At 53.2% G+C, this 13,663-nt stretch overlaps 7 protein-coding genes across 7 annotated transcripts; 4 read left to right on the top strand and 3 right to left on the bottom strand.

Moving 5' to 3' along the window:
• Nucleotides 1-378: 378 nt before the first annotated feature.
• Z517_10379 (uncharacterized protein) lies at nt 379-2,177 on the top strand (the record flags this gene model as incomplete). The annotated part of the gene is made up of 2 exons (XM_013423991.1): nt 379-852; nt 903-2,177. 2 exons carry the CDS (start codon nt 379-381, stop codon nt 2,175-2,177), a joined length of 1,749 nt encoding a protein of 582 aa, XP_013279445.1.
• Nucleotides 2,178-2,659: 482 nt separating this feature from the next.
• On the top strand, nt 2,660-5,167 carry Z517_10378 (cysteine-tRNA ligase; the record flags this gene model as incomplete). Its single annotated transcript, XM_013423990.1, has 2 exons — nt 2,660-2,985; nt 3,052-5,167. 2 exons carry the CDS (start codon nt 2,660-2,662, stop codon nt 5,165-5,167), a joined length of 2,442 nt encoding a protein of 813 aa, XP_013279444.1.
• Nucleotides 5,168-5,389: 222 nt separating this feature from the next.
• Z517_10377 (uncharacterized protein) lies at nt 5,390-6,373 on the bottom strand (the record flags this gene model as incomplete). Its single annotated transcript, XM_013423989.1, has 1 exon — nt 5,390-6,373. One exon carries the CDS (start codon nt 6,371-6,373, stop codon nt 5,390-5,392), a length of 984 nt encoding a protein of 327 aa, XP_013279443.1.
• Nucleotides 6,374-6,878: 505 nt separating this feature from the next.
• Z517_10376 (uncharacterized protein) lies at nt 6,879-7,274 on the top strand (the record flags this gene model as incomplete). The annotated part of the gene is made up of 1 exon (XM_013423988.1): nt 6,879-7,274. The coding sequence occupies one exon, from the start codon at nt 6,879-6,881 to the stop codon at nt 7,272-7,274; it is 396 nt and encodes a 131-aa protein (XP_013279442.1).
• Nucleotides 7,275-7,395: 121 nt separating this feature from the next.
• On the bottom strand, nt 7,396-7,764 carry Z517_10375 (uncharacterized protein; the record flags this gene model as incomplete). Its single annotated transcript, XM_013423987.1, has 2 exons — nt 7,396-7,535; nt 7,590-7,764. The coding sequence occupies 2 exons, from the start codon at nt 7,762-7,764 to the stop codon at nt 7,396-7,398; spliced, it is 315 nt and encodes a 104-aa protein (XP_013279441.1).
• Nucleotides 7,765-8,890: 1,126 nt separating this feature from the next.
• On the top strand, nt 8,891-10,294 carry Z517_10374 (uncharacterized protein; the record flags this gene model as incomplete). The annotated part of the gene is made up of 1 exon (XM_013423986.1): nt 8,891-10,294. The coding sequence occupies one exon, from the start codon at nt 8,891-8,893 to the stop codon at nt 10,292-10,294; it is 1,404 nt and encodes a 467-aa protein (XP_013279440.1).
• Nucleotides 10,295-13,099: 2,805 nt separating this feature from the next.
• Nucleotides 13,100-13,330, bottom strand: Z517_10373 (uncharacterized protein; the record flags this gene model as incomplete). The annotated part of the gene is made up of 1 exon (XM_013423985.1): nt 13,100-13,330. The coding sequence occupies one exon, from the start codon at nt 13,328-13,330 to the stop codon at nt 13,100-13,102; it is 231 nt and encodes a 76-aa protein (XP_013279439.1).
• Between the last annotated feature and the right edge of the window lie 333 nt (nt 13,331-13,663).

Genomic DNA, 13,663 nt, shown 5'->3' with positions numbered 1-13,663 from the left:
CTTATCCACATGTTACCTGCTCAAGCTGCTAACCTGGCCAGCGTCGTGGGACAAGGGAAAAACTCCCCTCTTCCAAGCTCGAATGCCCACCATCACGTCCCCGAAATTACGCGGACTGTTTGCCCACAGTCTCAAAATCCAACCGCCGATGTATCAACCGCCACTTTGGTCGACCCTTTCCGATGCTGAACTGGGTATGTCGTCAACAGTGCGGCGGTCTTCGTGGTTGGTCAAAAGACGACAAGCCGTCGCTTGGTATCGTCGCTAGTCCTTTTTCCCCTTTGTCCACCATGAAACAGCTGTATTTTTTTACATATAGTACGTGTTGGCCTCTTTTTGCGTGAAGGATAGCTACAATGCTGCCTTGGCCCTGCTCCAATGCCTCTCATGGGGCATCGGCGCTTCGAGATGAAGCCTTTTGCCATCAGGCTTCTCCTCTGGGCAGTCGTTGCTGTCGCTAGTGCTTTTGTCCTCTACCTAACCATTTCATATGCTGCAATTCCGCTCCTTATCTGGTTGTCTCCGACGCTGAATCCGACCTTGTATGATCTGGGCTTTTATGGTGGTTCACCATCGCAGACATATATCTCCAATGGGTTGAGTTCGCCGCGAGTGAGCATAAGCAAATATGACCCAAATTGTGATAAGGGATATACCTTTCTCAATTACAATGGAGGCTCAATGCCTAATCCTGGTCCAGCTATCCTGGACAGCAACAGTGAGCTTGTTTGGAAAGGACAGAATTTTGATGTGACGACGAACCTGAAGGTGCAGAGTTATATGGGTCAGCAATACTTGACGTTCTGGTCCGGTAAAAAGGGAGGGACTATGGGCAAAGGCGTCTATTACATGGTGAGTTTGCGACTTTCTCATCATATGTCCGCTACTAATGAAAGGACTAGCTGGATAGCTCGTACGAGATCAAACACACAGTTGCAGCAGTTGCTCGAGGAAGCGACATCGAAGGCGACCTGCACGAGTTCAAGATCACCAAAGACAATACCGCACTGTTAACATTCTACAACATCACCCCAGCTGACCTCTCCTCATTGGGGAAATGGAAGAATGGATGGGTCACCGACAGTGGTTTCCAGGAAGTTGATATTGCGACTGGTGAGCTACTCTTCGAGTGGAAAGCCTCGGAGCATTTTCAGGTCAATGAAACCTTCATGACTCACCCATTTGGCGGATATATCAAAAGTATTCCTTTCGACTTCTTCCACATCAACAGCGTCGACAAAGACTCCAAAGGCAACTATCTCATCTCTTCGCGCCACACCCACACGGTCACCTGCATCAGCCCAGATGGCGAGATTATGTGGATCCTTGGCGGCCAACGTAATCAATTCAAGGATCTTTCAGGGGGCGACGCGCTCAACTTCAGGTGGCAGCACGATGCCCGATGGTTGGACGAACAAGAAGGGATCCTGACGCTTTTCGACAACAAGGAGGGAGGGCCCTTGCATGTCGACGGTCCCTACAGTCGAGCGCTAATGCTCCAACTGGACATCGCCAACCGGACTGTAACCCTCCTGCATTCTTATATTTCTCAATATCAAACACGGACACCTTCTCAAGGGTCGGCGCAATACCTTCCTGACAGCAGACACGTGTTTGTGGGCTTTGGCCACTCGCCAGTTTTGAGCGAATTTTCTCTGGACGGAACTCTGCTGTGCGAGGTCCATTACGGTGCACCATGGCTTCATGTCTTCACTACTGCAGTTTCGTATAGGGCTTACCGATCAGCGGACTGGGTCGGTGAGCCTCGACAGCCGCCAGCCGCCACCATCTTGGACGATATACTCTACGTCAGTTGGAATGGAGCGACTGAAGTAGTGGCATGGGTATTGCAGGGAGGTGGCACAGGAGAGCAAGAGGAGGAGGAATGGACCGATCTCGATTTCATTGATAAGCAGTTCTTTGAAGAAAGCTTTGACCTATCTCAACTATCTCAGTATTCCCAATTCCGCGTTGGCGCCTTGGGCCGCGAGGGTCAGATCTTGGGATACTCGGATATCGCTCCACGAGAAAGCTCTGGGAGTTGGTGGGGCTTCCTCCTTGCTGTGTTTCTATGGGGTTTGGCATCCAAGATGGCCTGGATGGGCTACAAATGGTTCTCACAGCACAAGGGAGCCAGTAAGAGAGGCGTTTCGTGGGTGGTTTGGAAAAAATCGTGACAGGATTATTAGAAGGCGTTTCTGCATGGCTCAAGCATTTACAAGGGACAAACTTGCAATTTTGTAGAGACAGAGATGCTCAAATTGTATGGATGCACGGATTGTACTCGGGTACCTTTACATTCCTTTCAGGAACGAAAATGATGATCACTCATAGAATGAGGCGCCAATAGCATCCGACCCGCAGTCCAAAAAAGGTCCTAACAAGCTAGCTTGTTTGCTTGTGCCCTCCTCATATTTAAGTGGGTGAAAAGTGGCACAAGTGGCTCCGGGGTATTTTTATTATTATTCGGTGATTTTGCGAGCCTCATTCCAGTCCAAATCGAAATTCCATTCGTCGCTGCGTGACTCAAAAACTAACTGCCTTGCCTGCGCCCAACTCAAGGGGAGGTGACTCAGTAAGAGAAGCCTAGAGTCTCATGAGCTTTTTGAAGCGTCCATTCTGCTCATCAGCTCTGAGACTCTGCACCAAATCCACCAGAATGGCTCAACCTCCCTGGACCATGCCAACGGGCACCACCCACCAGCCGCAGTTGAAGATCTACAACTCGTTGACCCGGTCAAAAGTCCCCTTTGTCCCTATACAGCAAGGCCACATCTCGTGGTATGCCTGCGGTCCCACGGTCTACGACGATGCCCACCTGGGCCATGCGCGCAACTATGTGACGACAGACATCATCCGACGTATTCTGCGTGATTACTTTGGCTTCAAAATCCGCCTTGTGATGAACACGACCGACATTGATGATAAGATCATTTTAAGAGCGAGGCAACGGCATCTATATGATGAATACAAGAAGAACCACCGGTATGTTTTGTTGGCAGCCGCAGACACTTCCGTATAAATAGAGATGCTGACTCGGACCCATCTTAGGTACATCGACGATCAAGTCCGTCAAGACGCCCGGCAGGCCTGGCTCTACTACATCCAAAAGAACCTGAAACGCATCGGACCCAAGGATTCAGCGACGCCCGAGACGTTTGACGGATTCGTCGAGCACATATATGGAGACATCCTCGCGGGGGGCAGTCTGGAGCCTGGCACGAAGCCTGGTGACAAGGAGGCCAAGATCAAGATGCACATCAACACCGCCCGCAACGCGGCAAAGGCCCTGATGCAAGATCCCAAACTCCTGACCCCGCACGAGTTCTACAACCGCGTGAGCGATCCCATGTGCCTGGTTCTGGACGAGCAGTTTGGGAAAACGATCCGCGGGGACGACTACGCCGTGTTCACGAAACTGACAAAGGAATACGAAGCCCGGTTTTTCCAGGACATGCACGACCTCAACGTCATGGATCCGGATGACCTGGTCCGGGTCACCGAGCACGGCAAGGAGATTGCAGAGTTTGTCAAGAAGATCGTGGACAACAAGATGGGATACCGGACGTCGGAGGGTTCGGTGTATTTCGACATCAAAGCGTTCGAGGCTGCCGGATACCCTTATGCGCGGTTAGAGCCCTGGAACAAAAACGACAAAGAACTGCAGGCCGACGGCGAAGGTGCCTTGTCACAAAAGGACGCCTCAGCCAAGAGGTCCGACGCCGACTTTGCCCTGTGGAAAGCGTCCAAGCCCGGCGAGCCCAGCTGGGACAGCGAATGGGGCCCTGGTCGGCCGGGGTGGCACATTGAATGCTCAGCCATGGCGTCTGGGAAGCTCGGTCAACAGATGGACATCCACTCTGGCGGGATCGATCTGGCTTTTCCTCACCACGACAATGAGCTCGCCCAGAGTGAGGCATTCTGGGCGAATCATGGTCAATGGGTGAATTACTTCCTCCACATGGGCCACCTGTCCATTCAAGGTTCAAAGATGTCGAAATCCCTGAAAAACTTTACTACCATCCGAGAAGCCCTCCATGTGAGAAAGGACTGGACGTCCAGGAGTTTGCGGATTGTCTTCCTGCTCGGAAACTGGAAGGACGGGATAGAGATCACGGACGACATGGTCACCGAAGGCAGAAACTGGGAAGACCGTGTGGACAACTTCTTTCTCAATGCCGTTGATGCCATGAAGAACACAAAACCCTCCGATGAGCAGCGAGCCAGTCTGGAAGACGCCGTACTAGATGCCGAAGAGAAGGTTCGAAATGCGTTACTCGACTCCTTCAACACACCCGTCGCCATGAACACCATCTCACAGCTAATCAACACATACAACAACAGCGCCAAAAATTCCGAATTGACCGCAGCCGATCATCGCAGGGTCGGCCTTTTCGTTACACGCCTAGTCAACATCTTCGGCCTGAATGGCTCTGAACCAGCAGACACCAATCTGGTTGGCTGGAAAGGCATAGAGATCCCCGACGCCGCAAAAGAGTTTGTGTATCCGCTGGCCAGAATACGTGACGAACTGCGGCAAGCCGCCATTGCCAAATCCATCACAGCCGAGAAAGTCCAGGAAATCGTTTCTACCACACCGACAGGGCTTGAAGATACTCCTCCACTCGGGAGACCGCGACCTTCGTATGCCCGTGCACTGAGCGAATTCAGCAGGGACGCCCTCCAAACAGCTTCCATCCCCACTGGCACACAACCCCCGCTTGATATCAACAAACAGATCCTCGCGCTCTGCGACCGAGTCCGAGATGTCGATCTCTGGCAACTCGACATATTCCTTGAAGATCGAGAAAACGCCCCTGCGCTGGTCCGGCCCGTCACCGAAGGCCTCAAGGCTGCGCGGCGCGAAAAGGAAGACAAGGCCCGCCAAAAGGAGGAGGCGAGGAGACAGCGCGAGAGGGAAGCGCAGGAGAAGCTCCAGAAGGCCAAGATCAGTCCGACCGAGATGTTCAAACCGCCACATTCGGTGGAGTATTCGTCATGGGACGGGGATGGTGTGCCGACGACGGCCAAGGACGGGACGCCTCTGACAGCAAGCCGGGTGAAGAGGCTGAAGAAGGAATGGGAAGCACAGAGGAAGGTGCACGAGAAGTACCTGGCCACGATTGGGCTGCCGAACGGTTCGGGACCGTCATCTGCTGCTCGCTAGGAGTGAGTGGGTAGTTTTAGGTTGAGGCATCAGACCGACTCCCAGCTGTAGATTCTTTCCTCGTGGGCTCTTTTCTTTCATGATGTAGGACTGTATAAGATACCCAGCTTCTCGGAGACATGGCTCGAGGGCACGAGGAACGAGGAGAGAAAAGAGGAGCGCGTGAATGGAAAACAAAAAGCACCACTGAAAACTGGATAGATTCCTTTGCAAAGAAAAGAATCATAGCTTTCCCTCCCGTTTCAACCCGTCGTAGAGCGCCATGGCCGCCAGCGTCTTGCCGTCTCTCCACGCGACCTTCCAGACGTCGTGCAGCCGGACGATTCGCAGGGTGATTTTCTCACCGTGGTCCCGCAGCCCCGTCAGTTTGCCCTTGAGGGCCTCGATCTGGGCGTGCGGGAGTGTCTTGCGGGCGAGGAAGATGGGTATGAATTCGTCCGAGCCGCCCGGGGACGGGTACATGGCGAACTGGAGTTGCTCGTCGCCTTTTCTTTCTTCTTCTCCTTCGGAGACACTCTTCTGTGGGTCGGTGGTGACGCAGGCGGCGAGTCGCGTCATGTCGACGAGTACGTCGGCCGAGATCTCCAGCCCCGTCTCCTCGTGGATCTCCTTGGCCGCGGCGCCCGCGAACGTGCCGCTGTCGTCGATCATGCCCGCGGGCAGTTCGACGAAGCTGAGCGAGCCGGCGGGGATGCGGGGCTGGATCGTCAAGATGGCGTACTCTTCTTCTTCTTCGTCGTCGTCGTCGTTCCCTCCCGGCTGAGGCCTTGCCTTGGAGGAGGTCGTACCTCTCGCGGATGATTGCTCGGGGAAAGTGCCAGGCGACGACGACGCCGCCGTCAGGACGATCAACATGGCAACACTCCCGCCGCGCATGAACACGGAGCCGGGGAAGGACTCGTCATTGTCGTTGGTCACGGTGGCTTTCAGCTTAAGGAAGCCGAGACGACCGCTGGAGAAGAAGTCGGCGGATTGGATCTCGATGGATCTCAGGGAGTACGGGGTCGTGTGAAACGGGTGGCTTGCTGAGCTGTGCTGCAGGGAGAGATTCCTCTGTAGGGTATCCAGCCACGTCTTGAAGGCCGGGAAAGTGAGAAGTTGGTCCTCGGTGAGCGTCGAGGGATGGGTGACTGGGATTTCGGGGTCGGTGTTGGGGAGATTGAATGTGGTTGTTGTTGGCCGTGGCGGCGATGACGAGAACGCCATCGTCCTGGACAGTACAGGGAATGGTGGGAGTGAGCGTTGAAGTTGGCGCGAGAGATGCTTCAGCCTGGAAACCATGGACTCACCGGGCAGACAGAGTATGCATGCACGTTTTGATGTGAGGGATCTCGTTCCCGGCGGTTGACAAGAGTGACAGTCCAAGTACAACATCCTTGTTTCGAGTGAATGCGAAGTCGAGGGAGACCAATCGTAGCCAGTCTCAAATTGGAACTAATTGGGACGGTAAAGGCTTTGTCTGACATTTTGTAATGACATATATACTGGGAAGTTTTGTGTGTGGATATGCTGGAAATACCAATGTCATAATTCCAATGAACCCCGTAAATGACGCTGGTCGGATTTCTCTCTCACAACCTCCAACCACTCGCACACACTGTTCTCTCTATGTAAAGACACATGTGACGGGATCCCATCATTCTACACTACAAATTTCCCCGCCAAACACCGTCGACTTTCTATACTCGAACCGCCCCAGCACCCGACAACAATGAACAGAACTACCTGCGCCGCTGCTAAAGAACCAACCACCACTACCACATTCACTCTCCGCAACCCTCCATACTCTTACTTCCACCTCCACCTGCACACCATCCCTCTGCACACTGACCAGGCGCTGGACGAAATCACCCTGCGCTCGTACCTCTCGGCGGCGCTTCAGCAATATCTCGGACTCACCGGGGGAGCCATCCCCGTGGACATTTTGAAGGTCGAGGGGTCCGACGCCTGGATCCGCGTTCCCAGTGACGATGAGGTCGCTGTCACGGCCGCGGTGAGTCAGTGGGTCGGTGTCAGGGGCGTGAGCTTGGCGATTGTGGCGAGAGGGTCGTGGTTGGGCGGTGTTGTTGCAAAAGGGGCGACAAAAGGACTGTGGAGTCTGGGGTGACCGCTAAAAAAGAAAAAAAGAATCCTCCTCTGCCGAAACGATATCTAATGTATCTGTCGAGGTGATGGAACACCGTGTCTCGACATGCAAAGCCCATGTCTGTCGTTTAAGGCTATGGTGTTCACACGCCCAGCGCTTCATGCAGAGTGATTTCATCCGAGTCACTGTCGACATCGAGTTTGTCCTCCGCCACGAAGACGTCAGTCTTTGAACGACTTTTCCGAGACAGCCACCCAAAGGGTTTTCGAGGCTTTGCTGTGTCTGTAGTTCTCAGCAAATGCGCGATAACCATCACGGGGGATCGATGCAAAATACCTTTCTCCGCCATGGCCAGCTGCTTCAATGCGGCTTTTCGGGCCTGCTTGGCCTGGTCTCTGAGGAGCTTCTCCTGTTGTTTGCGAACCTTCTCGGACTGCTTCCACGCGGCGCGACGTTTATTGTATTCTTGGACTTCAAAGTCATGTTGGACGGAATATGGTGAGATGGACATTGCAAAGAGATCTTGGGTTTCGTGGAGGTACAGTAATTGGGACTAGATATGTGGACAGAAATGTGGTCTACTCAGACGACTTCCTGGTGAGCATGATCCGGTTTCATTGCGATCATGGACGATACTTATAGCCATTCCGGACTATGGGAAAACCGAGATGGCCGTGGAAGGATCTTGCGGGTGACCAAGGGGACGATACATGAACATCAGGCTCTACGGCGGATAGATGGCCCGTGCGATATCAGCACCTACAGGACTTTACTCTGGTGGTTTCTCTCGCTGGAAGTCGGGCCGGAAAGCAGAAGATTGATAATGAACGATTCTGTCTCATCACGCTGTCCAGATGATAGGAATTGAGCGGACCGCAGCCCGTTGTCGCGGTGGAGAATGTCTGCACGGTGCCTTGACGGGCCATGTCTCGCCGATACATGATAGCACGATCGACTATGTTGCCACAATTGCAGACGATCACGTTGTAGGACTCTGCATGTGTATGAGGTGTTGTCTAGCACAAGAGAGACATGGTTACTTGTGCTCGTACATCAACACTTTTACTCGGTATGGTGAGGGCGGTTCTCGCCTGTGGTCCATAGTCTGTGGCGTCTGCCGGGCTGGCCGAGGCTGGCTGGAGACGCCCATTCTGTTACTAGTGAGCGGGTTGAGCGATTCCAGCCGAAACCTTACAGTGGCCATGATGACCAGAAACGGCATTGTCACTCCTAATTAATTGATAAAATCTGCAGCGAGGGAGAAACTTGGACTTTTGACGGAACCACTTACAGGGGTTCATGATTCTAGAACTCGGTCCTCGTCGCCATCTGGGCCATGGACAACCACTACCGAATTTCCCCAACACACATGGCTCAAAGTGCCTCATGTCCACATGGCGTTGCTAACGTGCGCCATGACCCAAAGTTTTCTCCTTTCTCCCCTCAATGCGCTCCATTGAAAGGGGATTGTTTGGCCTTTGAGGCGAGGCCATGTTGAGCATCGCTCGGTTTAAAATGTCCTGGCACCAGCTGGTGAGTCTTGTGTGTCGTGTGGTGTGTCGTTCAGTTTGACTTTGTTCACTTGTCACTCTCTTCTTCATATTTGCTGTGCCTGGCGCCATTGAAGAAAGGAAAAAATGCCTTCAATCGAGGAATATCTCTTAAAGGAACCCCAGCTCAATGTCCACAGCCTCAACTCCTCCAAAGATGACCTCCCCCGGCCATATGAGAGTCAGTTCCAGAGCCAGCCTGTGTCGCCGCCGCCGCCGCCGCCGCCCCCGAATGCCCTCCCCCCTAAACCTCTGAGACCTCTTCGCAAATACTGCACCGTCCGAAATGGCCTCATCACCTTTGGAGTCTTTCTGGTCTACGTGGCGTGTATCATTGGCTCCGTCCTCCCCGGTCTGATCGCTGGGTTCCCCTTCTACACCCTCCTCGACATTTTCGGGAATCGTCGACTAGCGGTGCGACTCTTTCCCTGCGACCCTTCTCTCTATTCCGGGCGGTTCGCCATCAACTTGGCTTGGGGTTCGTTCACGTACACGTCGGTCAAGATCCTGGATGCAGGTCTCAACTTGATCCTGGGCAGGGGCTCGCAGGTTTTCTTGTCGTGGCTCTCGTACCATCTCTTCAGCATGGCCATCCTCCGGATTCTCCAGAAGGAGCGGGTGCCGTTGCAGTTGTACACAGCCATGGCGTTCGATACGACGTCCATCAAGGGGGCGTGGTACCAACTCCGAGCCGTCACAAAGGTGGACACGGTCCGTGCCCGGGTCACCCTCATCTGGCTTGCCGTGTCGGTAGCGTATCTGATTGCGTTGCCCACCCTCCTCGATCTGACCACCGGGTACATGGTCGAGTACAAGACCATGGTCAACATCACCACTGCAGGAGACTCGACATACAAACTGATTGAGCTCGACTACGACCAACTCGACAGGATTTCACTGGACGCGCACTGTGCGAGTAGTGGAGGGTGTCGCGTGGATTACCCGGGCCAGTTCACCGACGTGTTGATCGCGGGGCAAAACATGTCGTTCAAGGCCTTCGTCGACGACAATTACAACTGGGTCATGCAGACCGACGAAACCCCCAGGGGCATCCTGCAGTGCGTCCCCAGCACCACGTACCAATGGGGCCTGTCCAGCGGCTACCTGTGGATTGTCTGCGCCCTGACCAACTTCTGGATCGCCGGCATGTTCGCCGTGTGGATCGACAGCTTCCGCAACGGCATCCTCTGGCGCAGCGGCCGCGGGTTCGGGCGGTACCGCAACATCATCGACATCGCCGAGCACCTCCAGGCGCGCTTTGGCCACGACCTGTGCGGGTACACGCACGAGGAGCTGGAGAAGAAGGTCGACGCCCTCGACCCCGTGGGCATCGAGGTCCTGGCCGAAGGCGAGTGGGCGCACATCCGCCTGAGCCAGAACCCCGGCGGGCAGCATCTGCTGTGCACGCCCGGTCTGCAGTACGGGGGAATTGGGAGACTGAACAACCGAAGAGTTTCGGCCACGTGGCCGTTGCCCGGTCGAGGACTGTAAATCGAGGGAGAGGAGACCGTGGTTATAGACTAATGACCAATGTACGTATTTTTGTTCACGATATTTTCCTACAGTATCCTAGTCGTGGTCGATGTAAGATCCTCATCCCTCATATGAGTAGATATTACGTACTGGATACAAGGACCGAGTACATGTGCGTGCGATAGACGCAGGTAGAAAGGATTTTGATTTACAACCCCTATCCATCCGCCTCCTTATCTTGCCTAGAGGTAAAGCAGACAGGTAGGCAGGCAGGTAGGCAGGCACCTGATAGACTAGAATGAATCACACTCACTCACTCATTCATTGACCATCGTGACCGCCCTCTCCACTTACCAAATGGCGTCAACGCTTGATACATAATATCGCCCCATTGCAATCCCCATTACGTCAGCCTTATTGGCCAACCTAATTAGGCCTCTTGCCTCGTGCAAATATAAAGGAAATATCGCACACCTCCGCTGGGTAATGGTCATGCCCCCTCCCCTACCCCCAAGGGAAGGGGAACGGCCAACGAGGAGACCAATGTGATGGTCACGGTGGTAGCGATGGTGATGGTGATGGCGCTTAGAGTGGGAGGGTACCATCCTCCCAAAACAAACCAGACTGCGTTGTCGGATGTATGTACTCGGTTAGTATGTGCAGGAGGAGTACGCCGCTCTCTTTTTCCATCTTTGACCCTGACGTCCACTCAACCAACACTTTCGCCAATACGTCGCGACGGTGTAGGAAGCTCCAGAGGGGTCCGATGACGCCTTTCACCGTCGAGGTTGTGTGACAGCAAGAGACAGACAGGGAGGATCTGAGCAAACAGTCAAGTAGGTAGGTAGTCTTGACAGTCAGCGATATCATCACCACCTGTGGCTGCCTGTGGCTGCCTGTGGTCACTTCAGACAGACAGACAGAAAGACTGGAAGACTCGACATTTAGTAGACGAGTCAAGAGCTGCTCAAGATGAAATTGGACGTTAGCCTATGGTAGAAGAGACGTGGGAGATGAGAATGTTTCTCCTATAGAAAAAGTATAAGAGTTCGATCAACGTCAGATCACTCACCAAGTCAGTGTCAAGAATGATGCAAGCGCCCCATGGCGGGCGGCGGCTGAAAGACACGGGAAGAAGGGGCTGGCTGGCTGGCTGGCTGGCTGGTCATGTACCAGGGGGTCCACTAATCCTACTGTAAAGCTTTGCGTTTTGAGGTGTTGAGTTAGGTTGGAGCCTTGGAACCATCGTGGAAGTTGGGGAGGGTAAGAGAATCAATAGGTACTTGGTGCTGTTGGTGTACTCCATGTAGACAATACAAGTACATAGATACAGAGAGGAGGTTGAACCCAAGCGGCCACCTCAGCGAATCCGATTCCAGATATATCCTCAACTGGTGAAAACGCCTCATATTCCCGAGGATGGACACTGTAGGTACCTACATAGGTATGTATGGGATGGATGTTGATAAGTGGATGGATGATGGATGATTCATGATGGATGGGTGGGTGATGGACATGATAGATATGTGTGATGTCCCACAAATCTGCATGTATTATCACTCCACAGCAGTGAGTGAGTAGTGAGTTACTAGTAGTGAGAACGTACATGGTACATGGTACAGACAATACCGTACAGGCTACAGACAAGAGTGGGAAAAAACCATTCTACATCGAGCACAGTGTGTAGACATACACTACATTATGTACATCACCCCTATTCATTACATCTATCTATATATCACCTCTCTCTATATATCCCAGATATTCCATACATCTCATATATACATTCCAGACATTCCAGACATGCATCCCATACAACGTATTAACTTTCCACCCCACTGCCTCACTGCCTCTCTCCCTTTTCCTCCTCCCCACCATTTATCAATCATCTCCAAGAATGACACTGCTGACACCATGCTGGTGTGATTCTCATGGCTTGGCCTGGCCTGGGCCGGCTTGTCTGAGCGTTCCGAGCGTTCTGATTGAAGACGTCATATGTTCCCATCTCATTCACCTCATAACATAATATGTATAGCATTGCCTTGCCTTGCCATACTCGATACGGGCTCCTCCGGGACCCCTATGTGCTTGCACTTGTACTTGTACCGCATGCGTTGTGAACTCGGGGGACAGTTTGTGTGAAGAGAGGGAGAGAGGGAGGGAGGAAGGGTGAATAGTAGATAGTTTTTGTGTGGGTGAAGTGTAGCCGAGTCTCTTCTAGTGCAAGCCAACATCATTGACTCCCCGAGAGGATGGCGACATGTACTTGGGCAGTATGCCGCGCGGTCTCGGGCCAACCTGATAACAACCAGAGCGGCGGGTGCTGGTCGAGGGCGAATACCGAGCGACGTGATTGTAGACCGTGGGTCAATCATACAAGTAGGTAGCTGGCAAGGCCCAAGCAAAGGCGTGAGGCGCTTGGATGACTTCGACTCGACTTCGATATTATTTGGTAGATGGAGTCTCAAAACTGAAGATTCGATCTCGCAAGAACCTTGCATGGTGGTCGGTTGTATGCCACGAGGCCATATGGAGGATACTGGCTGTCGAGATAGGCTCATGATCTGTCTATCCTTGTCTCGCAGTGGGACTTGTCTTTTGACGACTCATGGTGACAGTGGCGGCGATGTACGTCCATTTGACAAGGCTTCACCATGGCACTCAGTCACCATTCCATATTTGTCAAAGGCTCAGCAGAGACGGGAAGACCCTTTGGGCCATCTCATCTGCAACAAGACGAGATGGTCGACGGGATTGTGTGGGTGATTGACCGTGCGCAGTCCCTCTGCAAAAATTCGCATCGGTGATACCAACGAGACCAATTCACACAGTCGACGTCACCGTTGATGGCGGCAGACGTTCATCAACCCAGATCATAGGCCATTTTCTCGACCGCACCGTCCTCATGTACGATTGCTGCTCGTTGGTGGGCTGGGGTAGTTCTGCCGTGAACTCGCGGCGTGCGACGACGCGATGGAGTGCTGCGGCACCCGCCACAACGATCCCAGCGATCAGGATGCACAGAAACACCACGAGTCCGTCTGACAGGCCCATGGTGGTCGAAATTTAGACCAAAATACTTTTTGAGAGGGAGGAATGCTCGAATTAAGGCCCCGATCGTCGTTTTGAATGTCAAGGGATCAGTGGGTGGAACAGGGAATGGAAAGATGCAAGGAGAAAAGAGAACGATTGGGAGACTCACCTGACGCGGACTTTCTGTATATACATATCTCACCAGAGAAATGTTCGCACAGTGTCTCGGCACATTGTCTCTCCCGGTGGACACCAACCCGGATTGCAAGAGAGCATTACGACGCAAAATCCCCCCTCCTTGAGGATGGCGGGCTGCCTGATGCAGGATTCCCCAGCACCAGCCCAACAGCAACT

This window comes from Fonsecaea pedrosoi, assembly GCF_000835455.1.
Source record: "Fonsecaea pedrosoi CBS 271.37 unplaced genomic scaffold supercont1.7, whole genome shotgun sequence".
NCBI classification, from domain to species: domain Eukaryota; kingdom Fungi; phylum Ascomycota; class Eurotiomycetes; order Chaetothyriales; family Herpotrichiellaceae; genus Fonsecaea; species Fonsecaea pedrosoi.
This window is presented reverse-complemented; position numbering and strand designations above follow the sequence as displayed.